A 27751-nucleotide genomic window follows, 5' to 3' on the forward strand; every position below is an offset into this window, starting at 1 on the left:
CTGGCCCCATTTGAAAGATTTTTGAAAGTAAACTGGATTCTGACACTTTATTTTGTTTTAGTTTTTGCCTAAATAAGAACTAAATGGCTATAGCATTATTGAACTATAACCCCAGCCTACCTGTGTGGCACCGGTTGCCTTGGTAGCCGGGTTTGCAGGTGCAGGACCCTTTCTTAGGGTCACAGTTCAGAGAGTTGTCCTGCAGACAGTCACACTCCTTTGAGCATCCCTCTCCATGTGTCCACTTTGGGCATGCTGACACAGCCAGACACCAAAAACAAAGCTTTTATTAGACAGAAAATACACACAGGCAACACTTTAGTCACTTCAGTACCCTGTAACTCCACCTCTACAGAGTCAAACGGTTAAACATGATAAAAAATGTGTTTTGTAAATTGTGCATGATAACAGATGGGCTATAGTCTGTTGTACAGTTGTAGGCTCATCTCTAAATGTATACAGTGGCATGCAAATATTTGGACACTTTCAAATTTCTGTTACAGTGAACAGCTAAGCGAACAGCTTAGGGGGAAAGAAAGTGACAAGTAGAGGGTTCTAATAAAGTGAATGGTGACTGCACATTTATAACCATGCAATGGGAAAAGGAAAGGTAACATGGCTGGCATGTTAGCCAAGTCATTGATGTATCAAGTCAAAGCCAATGAAGATAAATTATCAGATTTATCAGAATTAAACAGTAGATTCTAAAACTGTTCTTTCTGGCAATAAAACGAAACATTCCTGACAGAGGTATAGGCTACAATGATACTGATATCTTCCACACAGAGGATGTTAATGCCCGATTTATTTTAAGAGATTTGTTTTTAAAAATGACAATTTAAAACAAGTATTAGCATTAAAAACAGTGATAGAATAATATCTTAATCTGAGTGTTTCTACAGCTAGACGGTTATTTGAGGTTTTTAATTGAGATTAAAGTTGATGGTCATAGATAAGAATTTGTATTGCTTGTTTTGTTATTTTAAGAAAACCTGAGCCTTTAAAACATTCTAAAACCATCTCATCTCATTGGATAGTTGTGACCTGGGCCTAAGTCCACTGTACATTTTTCTTTCTACTTCTTCAAGATTTAAAAAGCAGGCAATTAAGGGGAAACTTACACAGGTGACAGAATTTTCCATAGAGTCCAGGGGCACAGAGGCATCCCCCATACATGCCATGACAGGGTCCCTTATTAGGGCAGTTACATTTCCTTCTACAAAGCATCCCAAAGAAGCCATGGGGACAGCCTGTTAAAATCAGAAACCACATTAGTGCAGAAAGGTTTTATTACTGCATGTTCTATGAGTTCTATAATAGGGTCTGTGTTTGCACAGTTTCTGAGCTGTTATTATCTTTATCTAAAAAATATCTAATTTCACTAGTTTTGACCATTCAGGTTCAGACATCCTGATCCTGAATGATTAAAATCATTTTAAGAAATAATAAGTATATAATAAGTATATAATAATAAGTAATCTTGACTTACTCTGGTTGCAGGTCATCCCTATCCAGCCTGGCTTACACACACAGCCATTTCTCTTCTCTCCACAAACACCACCATTAGCACAGTCCTTACATGTAACACTGCAATCCTCACCGAAATACCCTGTCACACACACTGATACATACATACAAACACATACATAATCACACATATGCAACACACGCATATACATCTATCTATCTATCTATCTATCTGTCTATATATATACATATACACATATAAACACACAGAAACAAACTAAATTTTCTTACTGATCTTGCTGATCATGGTGGGTTCTCCATGGTCTTGGTCATTTGTGTTTTCTATGTGAAATGTGTATGCATCATTCTTCTCATAGGTTGAGTGTAAGGCAGCAGTGTATTGTAGGAGGTGTTGGGGTCTCCGGAATAAAAGATCAGGAAGACGAAGGATTTTCAGCTCCTCTTCATCCCTCTCCTCCTCCTCTTCTACTTCTGCATCACTCTCATAGAGAGCTGCACAAACAGCCAAATACATTTGTTTTCAAGAAATTGGATATAAAGAATGTATTATTTGTTTACATTAAAGTGTGTCAGTGTATTAGCCTAACTATTATTAAATGTATTATTATGGAAGCCCAGTATTTACAATAACCAACCAATACTTACTTTATCTAATCAGTCCTTCACTAAACGAAAGCAGGTCACCCTAGATCACTCAAGACACACTTAAAACAGATACAAATCCAATCTTCAGGAAGTGGTCTGGGATGCATTCGAGCCATGCAAAAGATGAATCAGTCTCTCCAAGATACAACTAAAACCTCTCCAGTAAAACAGAAACTACTCCCCATGCAGTACGTCCCTTAGCACATGATCCGTGTCTATGAGGAAGATAATTATGGAGGACGTGTACAATCATGCACAACGACATGTAAAATTGAGAATTGAGACAGCAACCATCTTTAGCACAGCACACGTAGAGGCTGAACAGAAAAACAACTGGAGCAGATTTGCATATTTCACCCCACACAGTGTAAATGGGGTCATACTACACAGAAAACATTGTACTGCAGCTAAAGATTCAGAACTGGCCATCACAGTCACCTTACTTGAATCCTACAGAAACACTTTAGTGGGATTTGCAAAGCGGCAGTTGCAGCACGCAAAACCAATGTTCATGGAGGCCATTGCCCATGAGGAATTCCTCAGGAATGCTGCCAGAAGCTGGGCTCTGGTAATGCAGCACATTTGCAGCAGGTCATAGTAGCAAGGGTGCTCTATTAAGTACTAAAGACACCTGTCATGAAGGGGCTGAATAATTCTTAGTGTTAGTCTTCTTAGTAGTCATTAAAAAGAGAAAGCACTTAATATTAACTTAATATTATTTGTATTAGGTTATTTCAAGGGTTTGTTTTGTTTACTACCAAAACAGCTGAAAGCTTGCAATTTCTAAATACTTGGTTGAAAGTAAAACAATTCTAAAATGTAACATAATGCACTTATTTATGCAGTTGAGCATTCACCAGCAATAAAATGAGAATCAACGTCCTGCTTCAGTTTGCAGCACTTAAAGCAATAGTACAGTAAACAAAAACAATATTTATTCAAATTGTATACCTCAAGACTAAAACATCACACATTAAGGAATGTTAAACAATATGCAGTTAATAATTATGTTTAATGGTATAATAATATAGTTATTTAAAATAAAAGTGAATGAAAAAATTACAGCAGTGCTTTTTTTTGTGTGTGTGAGTGTGTGCACTTGTGTGTGTGCGTGTGTGTATTGAGCATAGTGTAGTACTCACGGACACACGTCTGTTGATCACGTTCAAGACGGAAGCCCTCCCTACAAAAACACTCATATGATCCTGGAATGTTTGCACAGTAGTGATCACATCCTAACGTCTCCAACACACACTCATTAACGTCTAAGGAAAAAAATATTGAAATATCTGTTAGACACATTCAGGTACTGTCAAACATGTATGAAACTAAAAAAAGTATGGAGGTAAAAATATCTACTAACCAAGTCACATGTACTGTACACACACACACACACACACACACACAAACACACACACTTAATGCCTCTTTTTATCTATACAAGATTCTGCTACTAGGTACAATTAACCCTCTGGAGTCTAAGAGCATTTTCGACTTGTACGAAGCCATAGACGAATGCACAAATCCACCAGTTCAACCTGTCTTCAAAGCCTCTTAACGATGTGAGACACGTATGATTGTATGGAATGGGCAGGCTCTACAGAGTAAGGAAATGTTTTAATTGTTCAAATCACATCATCAATTTCCAATTTGATGTACCAGCAATGTGAAGCAATGTGGCAAGTCAGCTGAAAGGTTTTACAGTGGGGCTGTGGCAGAAAAACAGTAAAATGGCTTACCTTCCCTAGCTGCCTTGACTTCAGCACTCGCTGAGATGCCAGGTTTAGCATATGGGCATAGCATTTGACATTTAGTAATTCACCCAGATCAGCAGCAACAACCATGTTAAATGTGTCTGTAACTAAAACTAATTCTCTTGGTGATCTGTCGATCCTCTGCTACATTCTTTAGCTCAGCCATATTTGCATGTGTGTGGCTCTCATTCACTGCTCTCGCTAGCTGCCCCTCAGGTATTTAAATGTGCAGTTACGGCAGCATAAGATTCTATGGCAATGTATGTTCACGTGTTACAAGTTATCCTACCTATTGCAGATGGGATGCTGAATGTTGATTTAGTGCCCTGATTCTCAACGACTGAATACAGAAACACATCCTTGGCAACATAAGTTGCAATATTCTGTAATTTGATTCGCCCTTTTCGAAGAGGAAGTTTTCACATTGCTTGCTCTACAACGTCCAGTTGTAGTTGCTGCCAAGAAGAGCCATAGTGTTTCCATATGCTTAATGTGGAGGGTGCTGGTCAGATTTGTCATTCATGTCTTGTGTCTGTGTTATGTGCACGCCACAGCCTGTCCGGGCGTCCTACTTCCACGAGTTCTGCCCTTTGCGTTCTGTCAACATTACATAATCACTTAAAATGTCGATAATTTATTTTTGACATTTGTTAATTGATTCTGAATTGTCCATATCCATATTGAGATTGAGTCTAAGAATCACCCCCCCACACCCCTAGCACTCACCATCACATGTGCAGCCATCAGGGTTGAGGGTATATCCTGGCTTGCAGCTACACTCATATCCTCCTGGATAGTTCTTGCAGAAATGGTGACAGCATGCCTCTTCACTTTCACATTCATCACTGTCTGCAATACATACACACTTGTTTTCACACATACCTGGTTAATTCATGCATGCACATTTCATGTCTTTGATCATTAAATGTCCCTCCCCAACAATACAGTATACACATGAACTATATGGACAAAGGTTTTGGGACACCTGCTCATTCATTGTTTCTTCTGAATCAAGGTTGTCAAATAAAAGTTTATACGCACCATCCTTTCAGAGAGCACACACACTGCTCCACAGCTCATACTTACACCTCTTATACACCTCTAGCCCACGCCTGCCATTAGGCAAATTGGCAATATTTCTCGATAGAGACAAGCTGTATGTGCACCCCTGTGACAGCAACTTAAAGTAGTTGAATGCATTCATTAGAAGGGGCATCCACAAACATTTGAACACAGTGTATAGAGATTAAAATGTGCTTTCTGGGTTCACGTTCAGACAGAAATGTGTAGGCACATGCTGGTTTACACAGACAACGGACTGTTACTTTTTGTCTTTGTGGCACAGCGATTATGTGTAATTTGTGCTTTAAATTTAGTGCCTTTAACCATAGATGCAGGTCCTTTTCTTTGGAAGGTAATGGATATACAGTTATACAGTGCCCCAAATTCACACACCTTTAATCATTAGCACTTTGGAATTCAGTCTCTTTGTCTCACACTGCTAGGTTAAGAGGACATTAAGAGGAAACACAAACTTACTATTACTAGAGTGTACTTGGTAGTGGTGCTATTTTCTCATATTGGCATTAGCAATTCATAAACCGAAATATCACATCAAAACCTTAATGGGCCTGATTGTAAATTATCTGGTAAGAAGCCACAACAGATATAGTTATGCGTTTTGTGTTTTTAAACAAATGTTTGGTCACATGGGAAAGCCTCAATGCACAAACACCTACTCAATTGACTAACAAAGCTGCAGTTGAGACAACCTTGATTTCAGAGCCCATCAACATAGAATTTAACATTGGATATTTTTATGACTCGATAATTCATTTACAAAAAAACAAAAACAAAAAAAACCTTTTCATTTAGTCATTAGTATTAGTAGTAAGTGTTGATATGTTTAAAAGCCTAACTGCAGAATTATGCATACTGTATCTTTAATTTTACAAACATAACAAATTAATCAAATTGTCCCCTAAAATCAATAAACTTATACTCTTGGCTCCTAAATGGCTAAGCATTGGCCCTATCATTGGGAGATCCCCATTTTTATTTGTTCATCTATAGGAAGGCACAGTCAGTGAAATGCTTTGGAAGTTGCCTGCTCACCTGAAACAATAATGTGTAAAAAAAAAAAAAAAAAGTTTTGAGACACCTGCTCATTCATTGTTTCTTCTGAATCAAGGTTGTCAAACCAGAGTTTATTCTGCTTTTTTTTTTTTTTTTTTTGAATAACCGTGTAAGCTCATATGTCTGGCCTAGTGGTAAGTATCATGACTTGGACCTCTATAGTTGCTTTTGGAACAGACTCACTTTAATTTCATTGTAGATGTAATGCATGATGTTAGAATAAAACCTACAAAAACTTTCTGTCTGCCAATTCACAGAACAATATTTCTTCACTCCAAAGAGGAGACAGAAAGAAGAAATTCCTGAAATAAACAACCACAGGAGGCAGTATGAAAGACTGCAAACCATGACAAAAAGGAAAGCAACAGTTTTATAATTATTTGCTTTAAGAGTATGTGTTTAAGACCATACTTTTATAACTGAATAATCAATCATCTTAAATATCTATTTTTTGCTCTTTTCCACTTGCTCTTTCTGAGATAATGTAAATCTGGCAGTTGGTATTTACATTATATGATGAATGGACCAACAACAATGCTCTAAAATTACTTAAAATATTTTTACATTTTCTTTCATTGAAAGTTAAGAAGGTTTTTTAATCCTTCTCCTGTGAAATTGCTGTATTGGAGATACAAGGTTTATGACAAAACAGCCAATTTTCCATCTCATTTTTTTCCTCTAAACTGTATTTTCTATCTTCCAACAGTTTGTTTGCCCAGTGCTAATATTGACATATTTTATTATAATCAGTTTTTTAAATGTTATTCTGCTTTCAAAAATATATATGGGACTTCAGGAGGCAAAGACAGTAAGTACTATCTACATACAACAAAAAGGGGAAAGTAAAGCGATTGCATTGCAGAGGGAATCTGTACAAAATACTGTGAATTTCTGTGATTCCAAATACAGAAAATAAAAAAATAATGAGTGTACTACTCTCTAATTAGTACTAGTCAGGTCACTAATTATTTGACTTATTTATGCAAAAGATGATCTGGAAAATGCTGAACATCAGGTTCACAGCATGCTTAATATTTAAAAATGTAATTTCAATATGTGTCGCACTGTAGAGTATATAAGAGCAAACACAACATACAAGCTGAATATGCAGTGCAATTCTTTGAACCACAGTAACTACTTAAACCATATATTATTACCAAGAGCTAAACTAAACAAATGAGTTTTCAGCCTAGATTTAAAGATTGAGACTGTGTCTGAGAGTATCTGGAAGGTTATTCCAGAGTTGGGGGGGCTTTATAAGAAAAGTTGCAGTGCAATTCTTTGAACCACAGTAACTAACCATATATTATCTGTACATTATCTGCTAATTGCAGTCCCAATTGAAGGTAAACAGATTAACTGGAAATCTAAACAGAGTCACAGCACTATACCTGAACATGTCCTAAAGTCGTAGTTGAGTTGGTAGCCGCGGTTACAGGAGCAGACGGGGCCGCTGATGGTGTGTTTACAGTGGTGGGAACAGCCTCCATTATCCTTCTCACAGCTGTTTACAATCTCCATCTCAATACCTGAGCAGACAAAAGTGTTTGCACAAGGATTTGGCTACCCTAATAAAGTCAGGCTTCTAACTAAATAAAGCACACACTCATGTGAAGTACCACTCATCTAGGTCACACAGAGTGCTTTTATTTATTTTATTTTTAGGTTTCTCCCCAATCTTAGCCGAGCCAATTAACCCATTCATTACTACTCTCCCCAGCACCTGGAATGCTGCCGACACTAAGAAGGTGAGGACAAGTACATGCCTCCTCCGATACATCTGAAGTCAGCCACCGCCTGTTTCCAAACTGTTGCCAATGCAGCATTAGTATGCAGTCAATGCGTAAATGCAAGGAAATGCAAGGAAAACACCAGATCTCTCAAGTTTAAAAAATGGGATAAATGAGGGAAATGAGCACCATCTACCCACTCAGTACTAAACTCCAGCTGCTAAAAAAAATAATTTATAGTGAAATTAAATTATTATTAAATGTATGTGTTCACATAGCCTTTTACTTACTTTTATATGATTGCAAACATACTGTGCATGCATTTGTGAGATGCAGCTGATGTGGGTTCAGTTTCCTTTCTTTCAAAGAAACAAATTTCTTAATTTGGAGAAAAAAAGAAAAAAAGCCCATGCTAGCACAAGAACTGGTATTGAATCTAAATATTTACTTGAATACTAATAACTCTAGCCTGCCGATGAGTGGGTGAGCCACAAGCCAGGTCTATAAACCTTTTAGGTGTGTTGCACCTAAAAAGCCTAATACTAGCCTTGATACAAGGTGTGTGTGTGTGTGTGTGTGCGCGCGCGCGTGTGTGTGTGTGTGTGTGTGTGTGTACTCACGGTAGCACTGCATCCCATCCACTCCCAGCTCAAAGCCAGAGTTACACACACACCTGAAGGAACCTGGTGTGTTCACACAACTATGAGCACACCTAGCTTGACCAGACAGACACTCCTCAACATCTAAAGAGACAGTGAAACATACATTATCCAGCAGAACAGAGAAAACACCAAAAACATTTGTGCACTTGTTACCATATCACAGGATCAATGTTTAAATAATTGTAATAGGGACACGCTTTTGAAAACTGTAGGGCACATTACACTAAAGTTCATGAGACAAATTCTTTGAAAATTAATTAAGGAAAAGTATGCAGAAATTTGCATTAGCATTAGTATATTAGCTAGTATATTATGTGAGCTGGAAAATATTTCTGAGTATTTTGTTGTTCATATTATCATTGTTCAAAGCCAAGATTTAATTAGTATTCCCTAGAAACTGCAGTGAAAATTGATGAACGCATTAACCGTGCTACAGGTGTCTGCAAGAAGCTAGTGTGTCACTGCTAGAAGGCCAAAGTTGCTCTTGACAAAGCTCAGAAGGAGATGAATCTACCATTACACTCCTTCATATCAGAATGCCAAACAAGATGGGGTTCTAGACAGATGATGATGAGCAGAATACTGGAGCAGCAGAAGGTTTTAACACACGTCCTGTCTGCAGACAAGAAGGCGTGCCATGTAATTCCAACCTGGCAAGACATGGATGTCCTAAAATCTGTAAGTAAGACTATGGGCCCACTGCAAGACTTCACAGATGCCACTTTCAGGTAGCTGAGTATAATTGACAAAGAAGAGGATCCACTTGCACGGTGGAAAACACACAAAGTGAGCTTTCCACATCTTGCCAAACTTGCTTGCAGGTATCTATGCATTCCTTCTACAAGCTCTCCCTCAGAGAGGCTTTTTAGTGCAAGTGGAAATATCACTTGTTAGTGTTTTTGTCTCAAGCCTGCAGTGGTGGACAGACTGTTATCAGTCAGCTTACCAGCAGTTTTACCATGGCCCTGTTACTAAGAGAACTTTATTTTCAAACATTTGTGAATCAAAGGTGCTGTGTGGATATTATTATACCTTAGTTATTTGTTTTTAATAGTACAGGTTCAAAGGTTCAAAAGACAAAATCAGACTTAATGTTAGACTTAGCTGATGCTTCCATTATTCCTGGTCTAGCAGCTAAAAATCTTGGCGTCATATTCGATTCAGATCACTTGAGCAACATACAGCTAATATTAGTATGACAGCCTTTATGCAGCTTAGGAACATCGCCAAACTAAGAAACTCCTTATCTCTACAGGTTGCAGAAAAGCTAGTACACGCTTTTATTACCTCAAGGCTAGATTACTGTAATGCAATTTTGTCAGGTTGTTCCAGTAGGTACCTCAATAAACTTCAGCTGGTTCAAAATGCTGCAGCCAGGGTCCTTACTAAAACTAGACAATTTGACCATATCAGTCCAGTTCCATCAGCACTTCATTGGCTCCCAGTTAAATTCCGTATTGAATACAACATTTTTATATTAACATAAAATGCCCAACATGGCCTCGCTCCTGAGTACCTGCGGCATCTTATTACATTTTATGAACCATCAAGAATACTTAGATTTCAGGATGCTGGCTTCTTAGTAGTTCCCAAAATTCAGAAAACCTCAGCAGGGGGAAGAGCCTTTTCTTATAAAGCCCCCCAACTCTGGAATAACCTTCCAGATAATGTTCGGGACTCAGACACAGTCTCAATCTTTAAATCTAGGCTGAAAACTCATTTGTTTAGTTTAGCTCTTGGTAATTAATGTTTCCCCTTAGATAAAGGTTGTAGGTCCAGGGGGTTCATGGACACAGGAAATTGTAGTACACTGAGATGCTGGAGCTGTCGTCTCATTGCTTGCACACGATCACTTTTGGTTTGTGGAAGGTGGAGCAGATGGACGCTAGCGTTTCAGGGTACTCCCATGTCTGTGGTACCTTCTGGGTCCCCCTTGTGAGTCTTGGTTTCTCCCAAGGTTTCTTCCTCCAGCTCGGAGGGAGTTTTTCCTTGCCACTGTTGCCGTTGGCTTGTTTCTGTCTTTTACTAATTACTAATTACAACAGTTGTAAAAAGCGCTATACAAATAAATTTTACTTGACTAGTACAGTGACATTTATTTTAAGATATATTTATTTACTCATGTTGTACAGATGCTATTTAATTTTGTAGTTTTGGTTTAATGATGTTTACAACTTGAAAAGAATTTAATTGTTAAATAAAAAGTTCACTCGTGTTAATTCCCTAATGTGTTATTCAAGCTTCCTTTGTTTAATGCTGTTTTAAGTGAACACAAAGATGTAGCATTCTGTAATGTCCTCCGGTATTCCTTCTTGACACAAACCTTCATCATTCACATGAGGCTCTTATTTAGGAGAAGAATTTCTTACTAAAAATAACATTTTCATTTATCACAGTGAATCATTTACTTTTTGTGATTTCTGGTAAACTCCTGTGAAAAGTCCTGCATTGTTTAATATCGCAATTTATATTGCAGAAGAAATATTGCAATGTAAAATTTTTCCAATATCGTGCAACCACATTCATTGTACACATCACACACATCCTACATACTATACACCACATACACTAAACAAATACTTCACACCACACACTCAACACACCGCAAACATTGTACAAACTACACACCACACACTGAAGATAGAGCACTCACTCAACTCCTCTCACACACATACACATTTTAGCAACCATGTTAACTTTCCATTTTTATCAGCCTTTTCTATGCTTACTGGGAGAATAAAGGAAGCTTTGCACTTTGCTACATGTTACCATAAGACTGAGACAAGACCAAGTCCAAATAATAATGCTAACACCAAGCCAAAATCAGGGCCATTCGTGTCTTCAAATGTTTTCCGATGTTTGATATTTGGTATAAGTAGCATGGCACTCATCTAAACCCAATTTCAGCACCAGTCTAATAATAGTAGAAAATGCTGAATTACATTTTGATGAAAAAAAAACAAAACACATCTCATCTGATCCCAGTGTTGTAAATGACAGTGTTGTATAACAAGTATGTGTGCGTATGTGTTTACCATCACAGCTTTTGAGGTCTGTGGCCAGTGTGTATCCAGGTTTGCAGCTGCACTTTATGAGACCATTCTCACTGCTGCACTGCTGAGCACATCCACTTTTACCCTCCAGACATGGATCTTTCACTACATACACACACACACAGTGAACACAAGACAACAGTCACTCTTACATTCTGTACAGGCTCTATTCCTATATTAAAGGCTATGTTTAAATTGCAGAGCAGTGGTGTAGGTTTAATATCTGCTCACACCACCCAACCTACCCACATGAGTCATCACATAAGTATGTGCTTTATGTAATGTTAGCGCTGTGTTGTTTTTACCTACTTATAGTGTGGTTCGGTTCAGCAGACAATAGAGTTTTCCCACAACCAAACTGTTACTGACAAACAATGATCGCTACATTTCTGTAAGTACTCTGTGACTGTCAAATTAGCAGATTTAGCTAATTTAGCTATTTTAATTGCTATGTGACATATTTTCTAATATTACCATGAATGAACATTAACAGGGGAATTGTGGATCATGTATTATTATGTATTTGGAGCAATGTTTCTTTAATTAATTCATATTAGAAATGTATTCATATTGAATTTGTGTTATTTTATTTAAGTCAAAACACATCCCCTGTTAACCTTGTGTGAATAATTCATAAAAGCATTTTTTAACAACCAGGTATCCAATGCTATTTGAGTGGGGAAGAAGCAAGCACAGACAGTGCTGGAATGCACCGAACACCCACAGGATTCATGGAAGAACGACATCACGATAGACCAGAAACCTTTGTTTTCATTCTCTTTTGAACATAGTCAATCTTAATCTTAATCATTACAATCTATTTTTTTATTAAAACAAAAAAGAAACCTGCTGGTAACAAAATATGTACAATACAAAGCTCAACATGGGTTGGTCTTTGTCACAAAAGAAATATGTTTCTAATATTACATCACAGTCCACAATTCTGTTAGGAGTATTATTCACTGACTTTGCAAACATTTAAATTAATTTAATTTAATGATTTTTTGTTATACTGAAATTATAAATGTTGTTCAGAGAATAAAAGCTTTATGCTTTATCACAGAGAATCAACACTTTTACACCCCTTTCAGCCCTACCGTCCCATCTGAAATTTAACCTCTGCCTCAGTTCTTTAACCTCCCACATTTTGTAATATACATATAAATATTTATGAAATGCAAAAATATGCTTGCAAATCATTTTATGCCTGCATTCATTAAAGTGGATGCAGTCTGAAATGCTGTCTGATTTTCAAGATACACTACATTTGTCACAATACATGTAATTGCTGACTAAATACATTAGTAGCAACAGATTCAAAAAACTACTATTCGGAAACGCTCCCTGACCTAGTACAGTGAAAGCTTTCTCTTCTTAGCTTGCTTTGACAAGCCCTACAAGTTCACATGTACACAAGCTAGACTGCTTGACCAGTACTTGTACTTGAGTCTGTACTTGACCAGATTGAAAGTGCTTTTTACCTCTTTGTGGTCATGCTTGAGTGGCAACACGGCTGCGTTTATTGGGGAAAACGAACAAACCAGGAATTAAACAACAGTGTCTGCTCAAGTTAAAGCTAGTTTGATAAATCAGCAATTAAACTAATTTACCAAATATAAAAAAATGCACACATTTAGAGCATAACACCTCATATTTCAAGGCGAAAGGCATTAAAAGTGTTTTCGACTGTTGTCAGGCATATTTCGTAGCCTGGTTAATTTGGGTTTTGTTTCGTTTACCTTTTAATCAAACTTATCATGTCGCAACTATGGTGGGGTTGTTGCACTATTAGTATTAGTTCGGCTCGTAATTTGACCTCGCAATTCAAAGGATCCAGTGATGTACAAGAGAAAAATGTATACACCACAGAATATAATACAGACGATTTTTTTGAAAACCCTGTTGCAGCTTAGAGCCGGAGTGCCAAATATCGGTGTAACAAATGTTCTGCTCAGTGCTGCTCAGTGCTTCTGCTGATCCTAATCACAACAATATTGTGTGATTAATTATGATTAATCACCACTTATTATTAATTAATTATTAATTATGATTAATCACACGTTTAAATGCTAGCTAGCACTTCCTTACGTTCTTGAGCGGGTGAACAAATAAATAGTATCTCAATATAGTTTAACCTCGAACACGACAATACTCAGACACAGAAGCGTTAGAAGTGAAAATGCTTCAACGACGTTTTAACAGATCAATGGATGATAAGTTATTGGGCTGGATTAAGCAAGCAAAGAGCGAATGGGTGACGTCTCGGTTTTATAGCCGGTGTTCTGTCGAGTTGACCTTCGAAATGCCCTACCGTAGCTTATATTTATAGATATAGCTGTCGAACTGTCCTACCACAGCGCGCATTTACAGATAGAGTGGTAGTAACTCATAAGGAAATAATAAAACGCGTTCTTTGTTACTTTTTCGCTAACACCAGCGATTTAATAGAAAAATGGCATTAACGTAAATTACTCTACAGGTAGCTAGGATAATCTGATAGACTACATTAACTCATCAGAAAGCGAATTCAGCAGTAAAACTACAGGTCGGATAATCTGATAGACTACTGTGCACACGTTTTCAACATGTTTTCGACGATTCTGAACAAACGTGCAGAATTTAAACAATGGAAAAACAATTACATGTAGCTGGGATTTTATTATACACTTAAATCAAGCAATTAACATTAAAACACAATAAAACATTATAAATACCAAGGAATCTGATGAAATGCGAGAACTCCAAGTAGGATGAAATTATGGGCGGACAGCCAAACACATGAATCATGATGCATGCGCAGTAACCAGTTATATGGGTACGATGAATTGTTAGAACACCTGTTGTCTAAGGCTTATGCTGACGCTAAGGCCTAAGCTAGCCCACCGGAACACCGCTGTCCGCTGATTTGCTTATTAGACTTGGCCAGCTCAGCAAAGGTTTGAACAACATTCAGAATTAAATTGAGATTGACCACTAAATTTCAGTTCAGTTCCTAAATTTGAATTTGAATTAAGATTGGAAACAGAAAACGGAATAGCAATTCCAGTTTGAATTGCAGGAATTAGAACTGGAATTCCATGAAATTCAAAGAAATTCATGATATGTATTTAAGGTGTATTGAACAATGAAGCTTTACTGTATATATTACATATGATTACAACATGCATTTCATATTATTGTATGGGCTTTATGTACACAATACTCAAACATACTCTATAAAACATTAAAATTGTAATTGGAACTTTCAAATTGTGGAAAATGATAGGACAGCACTTCATTTCCCAGAATACTTTTTGCAAGTCTTCTACAGTGACAAATAAGTGCACCTTTATTTATTTTTTAAACTTTAATTAAATTATGAAATTCTGAATTTTGCACAGTACTGATGTACACAACCCAAGATTATCTTCTTTCGAGATATTTTCCATTAACAAATCTAATCTAGTCACAAATAATGAATTCTCATAGTTACAGGCCTCCAGGGCCCTATTTAGAATTTATCACATCAGTTTGATTCTCTGTAAAAGATATATGCATATGATAGCTGCGTGTATTGTTTTGGTAGAAGGAATCAGATTTTAGAGGAGAGAACATGGTTTTGAGGGCTGTTTTAGCTATAAGCAAGATATTTGTGGAGTTTGTGTTTACAGTTTTGAGAAACTGAGCCAAGTATCTGGAAATGTCTTTAAGTGTTTGGGAAAAACTGTAATATGGTTGTGTGGTAAGTCATAGTCGCAGTTGTTAGCCACACTCTTTGTTCATGTTCACTGTACTCCATGAATCCAATAAGAACTAATTGTATCTATTTTCATTCCTCGATTTCCACTTGTCTGGCCTGACTCTGCTGGAAGACTAACCGATGGGCTCCACTGCTACCTGCATCAGACTAGCTGCTCCTCCTCCTGCTACTGCAGTCTGCCTACCGACTATGTTAAGGTTAAGGTTAAGGTTTTTATTATTTCCACCATTTACAATCATTACTTTCAGTATTTTTACCATCTCTACTATGACTATATTAGTCACATTATATTTCATTATATTATAGTTTATTTGCGCACCTGAGCAGAAGAAAAGAAATGTGGTGGTCTGTTGAGAGTCTTGTTTCCTCCCAAGGTTCCTTCCTTCAGTCCTGGGGAGTTTATCCTTGGCACTGTCGCTTACTTACTGTTTGGCTTGCTCACAATTTCAGTAGTCGATGAATGAGCACAAATATGTAAAATGTAATCAGATATGTAAAAAAATCCTGTCCCAGGATAAGCATTTACCAATGTTATATTATCTATAATTAACCCTTTAGCATGCACTGCCCCTCTAGTGTGATTTGCCATAGCTGGTCTCTGGTTAGTATGGTTTTACCAGTGTGTTTGGAATGTTCAGAGTAGAACATTCAGCTTCAAATGTGATGCAACAATCAGCTTTAATTCCTCTAGTTGATCTAACCTGCTTTCCCAGCACACAGCGTGTCTGTACAATGCTGCTAAAACACAACACCACCTGTGTTAAAAAATACCGGCCACACACAGCGAATATTTCTTATTAGTTCACTAGTTCTTTGTTTGCATGCTGGAAAAAGTCTGGTATTACTATTCAGCCCTGGCTCTGTAAACTGTACAAATACAGTGGCTCGGGTCGAGCCACACAACACTATTTCAGCCAATCAGCAACAGCTTGTGCACAGAACGGGGGGAGGGGATGGGAGACTAATGCGGTTTTGATGTTGCACAAGGCCGGCGACCTGCATGTGAACGCTGCAGTTGCGATGTTGGACGAAGCTGGCGATTGCCATGTAAATGCTGTGGAACTGATGTTGGGCTAGGCCAGCAGCTGGCCTGGTGACCTTCACTAGTTTTTACTCCATTGTATTTTGGATGCTATGTTTGTGTTTGCGGTAGACAGGCCCAGTATCATCACCGTGGCAATATGCATGCATGAATTTAAGAGGGTTGAGTTGGGTTCTGAAAAGGCACTGAGAGGATTAGTGTTTTTCGATTAGTAACAGATTAGTTACTAATCGTTCTAATCGATAGTTGTTCGATTAGTAACAGAATCATGTATACTGCCTTTAAAATTATCATAAAACAGATTACTAATTGTTAAAGGAAAATCATGAAAGTAAGTAGATGTTTAAAAAAAACATCAGAAGGGTGCTGTGAGCATGAAAGGGAAATTTTGAAAGGGAGATATCCCCCCATTTTTATATAATTATTTATTATTATTATAAAGCTTGAAGGAATGTTGTGTTTGTACAGATTGGCTATTGACTATTGCCATTAAGTACGGAGGGGCTGGTCCGTTCTTGGCTTTGTAGGCCAGGGTTTTGAATCTGATGGGAGCAGCAGCAACAAAAACCAGTGAAGAGAACACAGCAAGGAGTAACATGGCTGAACTTAGAAACATTGAAGAAAACCCAAGCCACTGCATTCTGGATCAATTCCAGGAGCCTGATGGTGCAAATAGAAAGACCAGCCAGAAGGGAGTTGCAGTAGTCAAGGCTTGCAATGTCAAGCGACTGAACAAGCACCTGGGTGGCCTCTCTAGAGAGGAAAGGTTGAATTCTCCAGATGTTGTAAAGAAGAAATCGGCATGTGCGAATCAGATTTGCAACATGAGCCGAGAATGATAACTGATCATCCATGACTATGCCAAGGCTTGTGGAAATGGAGCGAGAGGGGTAAAGCCCACCTACACAGCCATGTGTATGTGTGTGTATACTTACATTCACAGTGTCTGCTGTCAACCATGAGCTGGTAGTCACTGTGACACTCACACTTGTAGTGGCCATTTCCCAGGTCAATACATTTGTGTTCACAGCCACCATTCTTTACCAAACAAGAGTTCACAGCTGCAGGGAAACACACAAAAATACACTTACTATACAACCATTTATTTGCTTACATTTTGCTTTCACCATGTTGGCATTACAACACTGTTTGTACAAAGTCCCCTCATTTCAGGGCACCATAATGTTTGGGATATTTGGCTTCACAGGTGTTTAGGATTAATCAGGGTTATTATGAGGTTGAAAATCAAGGAAAAACGTGACATGAGACATGGGTCAAACTTTGGAATTAACATAACTGTGTGAAATTAAAGAGCTTTAATGTACCTTTCTTTGCCAAAACATTCCAAACATTATGGTGCCCTTAAAGTCCTTGAGGGTGACTGCGTAATAAAGTGTTTAAGTAATTTTAACATAGTGAAACCAAAATATATGCACCCTTAAAAATAATCTGGGATGTGTTCTTTAATCATGTCTAATTGGTTTGATAAGCTGTAGAGCAGAGACACATATCAAGGAAAATTGAGTCTTTGTCCCAAACATTATGGAAGGCACTGTATGTCAGTAAGTAAATTGATATTACTTACTGAGAGCCATTGTTTTAAGAAAAGAAAAAATGTATTCTTCCTGCTGAATCAGAATAAACTAATTTGTATCATAGTCCTATCTCCTTCTTTTTCTCTCTCTACCTAAGTTTATAATTGATGACATTACTGCGGAAACATGCCTGTCCTAGAGCTGTCTGTTACATGCAAATGGCATTGCCAGACATGTCTCAGTATGAATATATGGCCACGCAGTGGCAATGTTTTCTTGATGGTGATGAATCAAACAGCACTAAAGCAACTCTGTTTAAAGCAAGGTCTTTCTACCTGTGTGCCCAAGAATGAACTGTGTGTGTGTTTAAATGTTTATCTGAAACTGAATCTGTACAAATTTACAATTTCATACCACAGGCCAAAGGTTTGGTAGCAAAGCTAACAATGCAAAAAAATATGTCTATTGATAACAGACAAGAATATGTTACTGGAAAGGAAAGGCACAATGACATAAGTGCAAAGTAAACCAAACATATTTTCAAATGCAAAGAAAAACATATTTCAAAACAGGCTGCTCACAACAGTACAGCTTAGCAGATTACACACATGCCTTAATTGAGGCCAAAATCATTGTATGTTTTACCCCTAATAGGAAACAACAAAACAACCCTATATTCCCTTTTTTAGCATTGTGTCCAAACTAACTGGTAGCCAAAAGACACCACTTTCAAATTCCAGTATTCCTTTTATTTTAGTAGCAATGATTTTGTATTTTTTAAGAATAATTAAAAAGCTTTTGACTAAAAATTTAAAGTTAGTCCATAACCATAACTGTACTTATAGACGAATACCACACTAGTTCTGAGGTGCACCTAGCATACTTCAACCCAGTCATCTTCATGAATACTGGATCCTGTGCCAATACAGGTATTTAAACAGATCCTACCGGTATTGAACCGTTACTTGCTATAGTCAGTTCATTCCTCAGCACTGGATACATACCGAAGTCTCTGAAATGTGCAAATTACAAGCCAATATCAACTTTTCCCAGATCTCCAAAACAATGACACTCATGACATTTTTCAGTCTGGATTTAGAAGCAATCACAGCTGTAGGTACCCTTTCTCACCAGTAGGTGACAGCACCACCAGAAACTCCCAATGCACATTTAACACCATAAGAAGAAAATGGGTGTGGCTACACAGGTGGTAAAAAGAAGGCCCCAACAAAGAATCAGTCTCTCTGAGTTTACCCAGCCAGGTAAACACCTAATGGAGAGAAACACAGGAACCAAGGAAGTCCTCTACCATTGTCCTAACAAAGGACAGCCAGCTCTTGACCTAGTTCTAATCATCTTAAAAACCTTTAGAATTTCAGCTGGACGTCTGATCAGTGTTTCCACAGCTATTTTCTTCAAATCAAGCTTGCAACGGGTGGTCACAACCTGATTAAGAGTTAAGCAAACATTTCCTTTGCTTGCAACTGTGAACTTTTCCTGGACCAGAAGCCAGAAGGACAAGCATTTTCAGAAGCAGTACCTGGATGGCATGTCAAGAATCTTCATTCTTCAAGGAATGGTGAACATTTTCTCAAATCAGCGGAGGGAAACCACTGGATATTTGAGAAAATATCCATCACAAGAGAGTGAACTTTAACATCTGGGCATAGTTTAGCAAAATAATTTCTTATCTTAAAGTTTGATGCATTTGAATGTATGATTTTTCTTTCCAGAAAGAACAAGTAACTGTTGTTAGACCCTGGAAACTCAGATCTGTGAGTGCAGCGACTTGAATTTTCTTTGCATGCAACCTCTTTCCTAACAATTGAAATACAGTACATAGTACATAGTTTAGTAAAGCTAAACACAGCAGCAACTTTAACACGTGTTCTTACGGTCAGCTTTACTCTTTGTTCCCGCCAAAAGCAGAACAAAGACCAGCTGATCTCATTAACATGGCGACCGCCATGTTTAAACATTCAAAATCTATGCCTTTCTCTTTCTTTGTTCACGGAACAAAGTAAATCTCCGCCCCCTTTTTGCATCATCACACACAGTAGTGCAGTTTACAGAGCCAGGGCTGAATAGTAATACCAGACTTTTTTCAGCATGCAAACAAAGAACTAGTGAATGTTATCGCGCACACACGTTCTCTCTATTCATTGCTCTCTCTCTCTCTTTCGCTCCCTCACACACACTTTTATCTAACCATCTAGCTCTGAGACATTGTAAATATTATTTAATTATTTAAGAATTCTGAGGCTGTTCATCATTTTGTGATGCCGTTGTGAAAATGTGCCCATTTCCCCCATACAGCACTGACACTAGCTAGGGGGTTTGTTGAATGTAATGTTTGATTGCATATTAGAAATATGGCAAGAGAGTCAAGAGAGTTGTCCAAAATGTTCAGAGAACACATACTTGCTTAGCACAAACAAAGAAAAAGGTACCAAAAAAGCATAGGCACTGACTGTTTCTAGAGATACAGCTGAAAGTATAGTTCACAAGTTTAAGGGAACACTGGCTACACTACCTGAACTTGGCAGAAAAAGAAAGCTATCACTGACTGCCACCAGATTCCAGAGGAGGCAGGTGGTCAAAAACTCTTAAGTGACTGCAAAAGACCTGCAGCAAAATTTGGTGACAGCAGGCACAAAGATTTCATTTTGCACAGTAAGGAGCATACTAAGTGCTGATGGTCTTCATGCCTGTACACACCTACTGACCCAAAAGTGCAAGAAACGTCAGCTCAAGTCTGCTCAAAACCATATAAATAAGCCTCAGAGGTTTTTGGATTCCTTTCTGTAGAATGTCACTTTTTGGCCCAGCGGTCTGGATCAGCAATTTGTGTGAAGGAGGACGAATTAAGCATACACTGAAAAGAACAGTCTGCCTACAGTGAATCATGGTGGCACTGACACTCTAGCACTTGAAATCTGCAGCCAAGGGGGATTCAATCAAGTATCAAGTACTAGGAGAAAACGTCCCGCCTTCTGTGAGATGGCTGAACCTTGGGCATCATTGGACCTTCCAACAGGACAATAATCCCAAGCATACACACATGGACAAAATTGTTGGTACCCCTTGGATAATAAAAGAAAAATGGTCACAATGGTCTCAGAAATAACTTGAATCTGACAAAAGTAATAATAAATAGAAATTCTATAAAAATCTGACATTCTGACAAAAATCTGATTTTGAACCATGATGGTACCCATAACTTAATATTTTGTTGCACAACCTTTTGAGGCAATCACTGCAATCAAACGATTCCTGTCGATGAGACTTCTGCACCTCTCAGCAGGTATTTTGGCCCACTCCTCATGAGCAAACTGCTCCAGTTGTCTCAGGTTTGAAGGATTCCTTTTCCAGACAGCATGTTTCAGCTCCTTCCAAAGATGCTCAATAGGATTTAGGTCAGGGCTCATAGAAGGCCTCTTCAGAATAGTCCAATGTTTTCCTCTTAGCCATTCTTGGGTGTTTTGGGGCTTGTCAATTTTTAAAATTTTTACATTTGTTTTCAACAATGGTGTCCTCTTTGGTCATCTCCAATGAAGTCCATTTTGGCTTAAACAATGAGGGATGGTGCGATCTGACACCAATGTTCCTTGAGCTTGAAGTTCACCTTTAATCTCTCTACAAGTTTTTCTGGGCTGCTTGGCTACTTAAATAAACCGAGCACTGAAACAAGAACCCCTCGCAAAGCTCTGGATCGCCATTATGCGTATCTGGCTTGCCTACCAGATACAAACTAGGGGACATGGTGATATGGCAGGGAGAACTAGCGGGCTCCAACGAAGCTTGCAACCACTTTGTGTGCCCCTGAATGTCGCCCACTAGTTAGTGCACCAACAGGCATCCATCTCCACTGTTCGGGGGAATTTGGCAGAGAATTCTGTCATGGCTGGTGTTAGAAATCCGGCCTAATAATCCAGTCTAGTCACTTCCAGTCTAAAACAGAATCCAGTCTAAAACAGAATCCAGTCTCAAACTGAATCCAGTCTAAAACAAATCCAGTCTGGTTAGGGATATTTTGAGAGAACCTTATATACTTTGGGAACTGTGGGAGGGGAAAGGATGATGAAGATGAGTTTAAGGAGGGGTAGGAGGGGGATGCAGGTGAGGGGGGTTGATGGTCATCACACATCAAAGGTCATCGGTATGACCACTTGATTGTTGTCACCTTTGGAGGGTTATTTGAATTACCATATACAAAGTGAGAGAGTGACCACTTTAGGCTGGCAGACGAAGGGTAACAAAAGGTGAGACAAATGATTAAGATAACCATTTAATAACAAGTTGAAACCACATGAAAGTAATGTTAGAAAGGGCCATATTTTCTCTCACTGGTTAGGCCAGACACTGAGGAATGAACACTCGCGGAGATGGGTCCAATGCAAGTACTTTAATAACACAAAGGGAAACAATACAAAAGGCAAACCATGCAGCAACTAACGGGAATAACAGGAAAACAACGTAAACTCTACAAACAAAAGGGCGGACAAAAAGCACACCTGAGACTGGGGGGGGCTCTGGGAGCTAAGCAGGGCAGGGAAACGGGAGGAATATAAACAAAACCTACAGGCAGTGCCTGGGGAGGCTAAGGGAAACTAAGGATGCGCAAGAACTGTGCAGAGACTACTCAAAAGGGGGGAAGAGAGCTGGGGAACCATCCGCTAAACCATAAATGGCTAGGCCGACCAAACCTGACAACGCAGCGTGGAAGAGGGTCGCCTAGCTGGAGCGAGAATCGTTTGTAAAACCAGGGAGCGAGCGAAAGTGAGTGATAAATCTGAAGATAGCTGGATGGCCCACTCGAGGACGTGAACAAAGAACCGAAGCTGGCCTAAACACACCATGATCCGTTTCCTGAACCTCTCAGGCTACCTCGAGGTCCTAAACTAACAATTCTCGGCGAGGAGCTCAGTATCCGAGCTCCTTAAGTACCCCCAGTCTCAGGTGAAACACATTAACTAAACAAGACATGATGAACGTGGCAAACTAGAAACACACATGAAGAGAAATTAACCTGAATCAAACACATGAACATGAATCGAGACACTGAAACGAATCACTGAATCAATACCAGAACGGAAACACAACATAAGTCCTTATGTGAGCCTGTGGGCGGCGTTTTGGAATCGCCCCAGGGGAGGGCGCAATACCGAGGGGCTGACAGCACCAACAATTTTGTCCACGAGTGTACCTCAAAGTCCAGCAAGGCTAGGTTTTAGAAAAGGTCTTGCATGATTCTGGAGTGGCCGCCACAATCGCCTGACCTAAACCCCATAGCAAATCTTTGGTAGGATTTGAAGGCAGCAGTTGCAGCATGTGTTGAATTAGGAGAAGCACTTGTTAGTTATTTAAATCAGGTGCAACCTGAAAGGTTGTATATTTTGTGAAAAAAAAAACTAATTGGGGTAAATCATTTTGATTGCAACTATAGATGAATGTACTCTGGTATTAAATCAAATGACATCAAATAAAATTTCTGTTAATTTAATTATTTACAAAACATGATTTGAAAAAATATGTTTAAAAAAGTTTACATGGGATGTCCTAACCTTTTACTCACTCAAGCAATTTATTTGGAGGACCTTTATAGCTACACTTTTATGCTATTATCTAAACAGCCGTGTGGCAGCAGGTTAATGCTTAAAATCAAGCAGATACAAATTAGTAACTTTCACATAAACCATCAGTAATGATTGTAGCATGATTGTTCCAGATAGGCTGGATTTCTCTAACTGCTAATCTTCTGGAATCTTAATGCACAACAGTCTCATTTCTTAAAATGGTATAATAAAAAACATATAATTAGTGGCAGTTCTGTGAACAGCAATGCTAGGTTGATGAGTAATTTGGATAACCACTCTATACAATTGTGCTGAGCAGAAATGCTCTAAGAATGCATCTCAGAATGCACAACACATTCAACCTAGAGGTGGACAGACTACAACAGTCAAGTCAAGTCAAGTCAAATTTATTTGTATAGCGCTTTTTACAACAGGTTGTTGTCACAAAGCAGCTTTACATAATTAGTAATTAGTAAAAGACAGAGACAAAAAAGAAATAACGTAAGACATGAAGGATCAAAGACCCCCAGTGAGCAAGCCAACAGCAACAGTGGCAAGGAAAAACTCCCTCAGAGCTGGAAGAAACCTTGGGAGGAACCAAGACTCACAAGGGGGACCCATCCTCCTCTGGTCAGAACTATTTAAACATTATTGATAAAGGTAGGTTTGACTTATGTCAGCCAAAAACAGAAAGCCAAGGCTGCTGCAGGCACAGGCTCACCAAAACCAGACAGCCACAGACTGAAACAGCATAACCTGGTCTGATTAATCTTGATTTTTGCTGAGATGATAGGGTCAGAATTTGATGCCAACAGCATAAATCAATGGACCCAACCTGCCTTGTGCCAGGCATGGCTGATGGAGGTAGTTTAATGGTGTAGACAGTGTTTTCTTGGCGGATTTTCTTGGCACAATCAACCATTGCTTTATTTGAGTATTGTTGCTGACCTTGTACATCCTCTCATGGCCACACTTCATGACCTCTCTTCTAATGGCTACTTCCAGCGTGACAAAGCAGCATCATGTAACAGAGCAACTCCGCCTCAAACTAGTTTCTAAAACATGACGATGAGCTTAGCATTCCTCAGTGGCCTTTCCAGTCCACCAGATACTGAACCTTGTAGAATCCATGCTACAAAGAAATAATTAAAACAAAGGAAGTACCTATCCAGTTTTACTACAGACTTCCTAACAAATTGCTCAGTGAGTGTATATGCATATGCTGCACTGTGTATGTGTGTGTAAGATGGTCTTACCTATGCATGTGTGAGCATCAGCATGCATGTGAAACCCTTCACCACACTCACAGAAGTATGACCCAAGTGTGTTGACACACTTCTGCTGACAGCCGCTATTCAGCTCCTCACATTCATCTATATCTGCAGAAATAAACAACAAAACACTAATTCATACACAAAGGTATACACAGTAACTCAGAAACACTGGGTTGTAGTGTACAACTACCACATAAAAATATGTGTTAACAATAACATAGTAATAGCATGGTAGCGTGTATGACACTATTGTGTATAGTGTATTAGTCATAACAGCATGGGTTTTTACACACTTGTGTTCAGATGTTATATGCATTCCTCAAGAATATCAATGTCATCATCAATGTTTTGGCTTGGATTTCTTTCAACAATTTTCTGAGACACCTTTAACTAATGTCCCTTAGTTGTATCTTGAACAAACACTTTTGGTAGCGATCAACACGCTTCTGGCAGAATTCAGATTGGATATTTGACCCCTGTTATGTTCACTTAAATGTCCAGGTTTTCTGGCACAATATTAGAGTTTTTAGTAGTCTATATCAGCCAATGGTTTGGGAAAGACGACACCTGCCCACTCTGCAAGAAAGCCAACACAAGATTCCAACACATCCTGTCCATATGAAAGGTGGCTCTGTCCCAAGGGCGCTTTGGATGGCACCATTTTGCAGAATTCCTTGAAAGCTGAAGGTGGTAGCAAACAGCAACCCAGATGCATCTAGGTCACTAATTTAATCACCCTATATAATGGTGATTATATATAATATATATATATATAATTTTGGGATATTATCCCCAATTATCGTAGTGATGCATGTGCAACACAGAGAGTAGTGCGTAAATAAAAACAACAGTTTCCTATATATTGGTCACAATCTGGACTTGTCTTTATATAACATTGCACACATTTATGTTTAGACAGTCATGATTGGCACCTCTGCACTCCCAGATATTCACGTCTTTTGTTTTTGTATTCGAACAACACACGCACATGCTGAGAAAAAGGTCAAATCTGATATCATTCCTCATAGAAAAAAATGGACAAATACACAATGATTGAGTCAACTTTACTTCATTTAAACTGGTGGAACATATGGTTTCTACATAGCCAGCCCGTGTTAAAAAGGATAAAGGTAAAAGGTGCACGTATTCGTCACTGTACAGTGTGGACTGTACAGCGAAATGTGTCCTCCGCATTTAACCCATCTGGTAGTGAACACACACTCACACACACACACGTGTTAGGGGCAGTGAGTACACACACACACCCAGAGCGGTGGGCAGCCAACTCCAGCGCCCGGGGAGCAGAGAGGGTAAAGGGCCTTGCTCAAGGGCCCAACAGTGGCAGCTTGCCGAGCCCGGGAATCGAACCCACAACCCTGTTATCGATATCCCGGCGCTCTAACCGCTGAGCCACCACTGCCACTTTTGCAACAAATAAAAACTAAAGAAGCATTACATGACTGCAGTAAATTATGTGCCAATAATTTTGCCTGTCTATTTTTGGAGCTCAATATAAAATGATATCATCATTTACTTTTTTTCTCAGATTTTTTTGTGTTCAAATACAAACAACAGAAGGCAACATGTGAACACCAAAGCATGTTTAGTTGCAACATTCACAATAATACTTCTAATAATAATAATACAAAGTTAATCCCATTAGTTATTGAATTCTCTTCAAAGGTAGAATTGTTCTCCCCCAATGTTCAATTCATGACTACAGCCTTAAGTTAAGCAGTTAATTTTTACTGCTTAACTTATCTTAACTGTGAAATACTGTAGCGTGTGTCATTACCCTGACAGGACGTGCCATCTGGCGCCAGCGTACTGCCTTTAGAACACCTGCAGTAGAAGCTGCCAATAGTGTTGCAGCATGTTTCCTCACAACCGCCATTAGAGTTCTCACACTCATTTACATCTAAAAAGAGAGAAAGAAAAAGAACAGAGAGAAGACAGATGTAATAACATATCAGTGAACCCTTCTTCCTCTACCTACACCGTGCAATGTACAGCTTACAATGTACAATAACATAAACAACATTCTTAAAGAACAGGCTTGACTGATAACATTTTAACTAAAGTCTAAAGTTTGTATCTATTAATTTAATTTCAATTATACCTGTTCTACACATTAATAAATCATTAGTATTTTTTCTAGACAGCTAAAATAGTTTAGCTGTTAAAGGAATGCAATTTCACAAATAAAAAGAAATTAATAATAAAAACAGAATCTACATTTATATTAATATATATACATGTGTGTATATATATATATATTCAAGGATTCAAGGAGACTTTATTGTCATTCGCATCACATGTGGTACATGGGGTGGAACGAAATTGTGGTACCCAAGGACCCAGTTTTACCCAGACAGCAGTACTTAAATAAATAAAATATACATAAATATATAAAAATATATGTAAAAATGAAAATAAAATACAGAGAGAAGTAAATGGAGAAGGTAGCAGCAGAGTGTATTTAAAGTGACTAGTGTCGTCAAAGTGTCGTTGCAGTGGTTCCACTAAGTGGCGTTTAAAAGTCTTACAGCTTCCGGAATGAAGCTGTTCCTCAGTCTGTTCGTTCTACACTTAATGCTCCGCAGCCTCCTGCCTGAGGGGAGCGGGACAAACAGTGAGTGTACTGGGTGAGTGGGGTCCTTCATGATGCAGGTAGCCCTTTTCCTGCATCTGGAGGTGTATATGTCCGTGGTGGTGGGGAGGCTGACTCCGACAGACCTCTGTGCAGCCTTCACCACCCTCTGCAGAGCTTTCCTGTCTGCAGCAGAGCAGCTTCCGTGCCACACGTTGATGCTGGAGCATAGGACACTCTCCACCACACATATATATATATATATTGATAGAAAACTAGTATGCAGAACAGAAACAGAAAAAGGAAAGCACAGAACTTATGCAAAAAATGCATAATCCAAGAGCTCAAAAACCTAACATGGTTCCTAGACTGCCAAACGTCAAAGGTCATTTGTGCTTTAATTTAAGCGCTCCCTTTCAGTGCAAGACAGCATGCATCTGTAAATGTCTTATAATCACTAATGCTAACTTTGCACTTAAACATCAGCAAATATAACTAAGAAAATTAACCCTCCATCTCCCACTTAC

General features: G+C 38.6%; 1 protein-coding gene across 1 annotated transcript in view; it reads right to left on the minus strand.

Annotated features, from left to right (window-relative positions):
* The window catches only part of egfem1 (EGF-like and EMI domain containing 1), a 66473-nt gene that overhangs the window by 29629 nt on the left and 9093 nt on the right, over positions 1-27751 (minus strand). Inside the window, exons 5-16 of the mRNA XM_072690914.1 lie at positions 26430-26552; positions 24617-24739; positions 17185-17310; positions 11451-11573; positions 8374-8496; positions 7415-7552; positions 4614-4736; positions 3276-3398; positions 1759-1980; positions 1490-1621; positions 1122-1250; positions 121-255 (exon numbers count right to left, since the gene is read on the minus strand). Of these exons, the coding sequence (XP_072547015.1) occupies positions 121-255; positions 1122-1250; positions 1490-1621; positions 1759-1980; positions 3276-3398; positions 4614-4736; positions 7415-7552; positions 8374-8496; positions 11451-11573; positions 17185-17310; positions 24617-24739; positions 26430-26552 (1620 nt within the window). The remainder of the gene's footprint in view (positions 1-120; positions 256-1121; positions 1251-1489; positions 1622-1758; positions 1981-3275; positions 3399-4613; positions 4737-7414; positions 7553-8373; positions 8497-11450; positions 11574-17184; positions 17311-24616; positions 24740-26429; positions 26553-27751) is intronic.

The sequence above is a fragment of the Salminus brasiliensis genome, chromosome 11 (genome assembly GCF_030463535.1).
Source record: "Salminus brasiliensis chromosome 11, fSalBra1.hap2, whole genome shotgun sequence".
Lineage (NCBI taxonomy): Eukaryota > Metazoa > Chordata > Actinopteri > Characiformes > Bryconidae > Salminus > Salminus brasiliensis.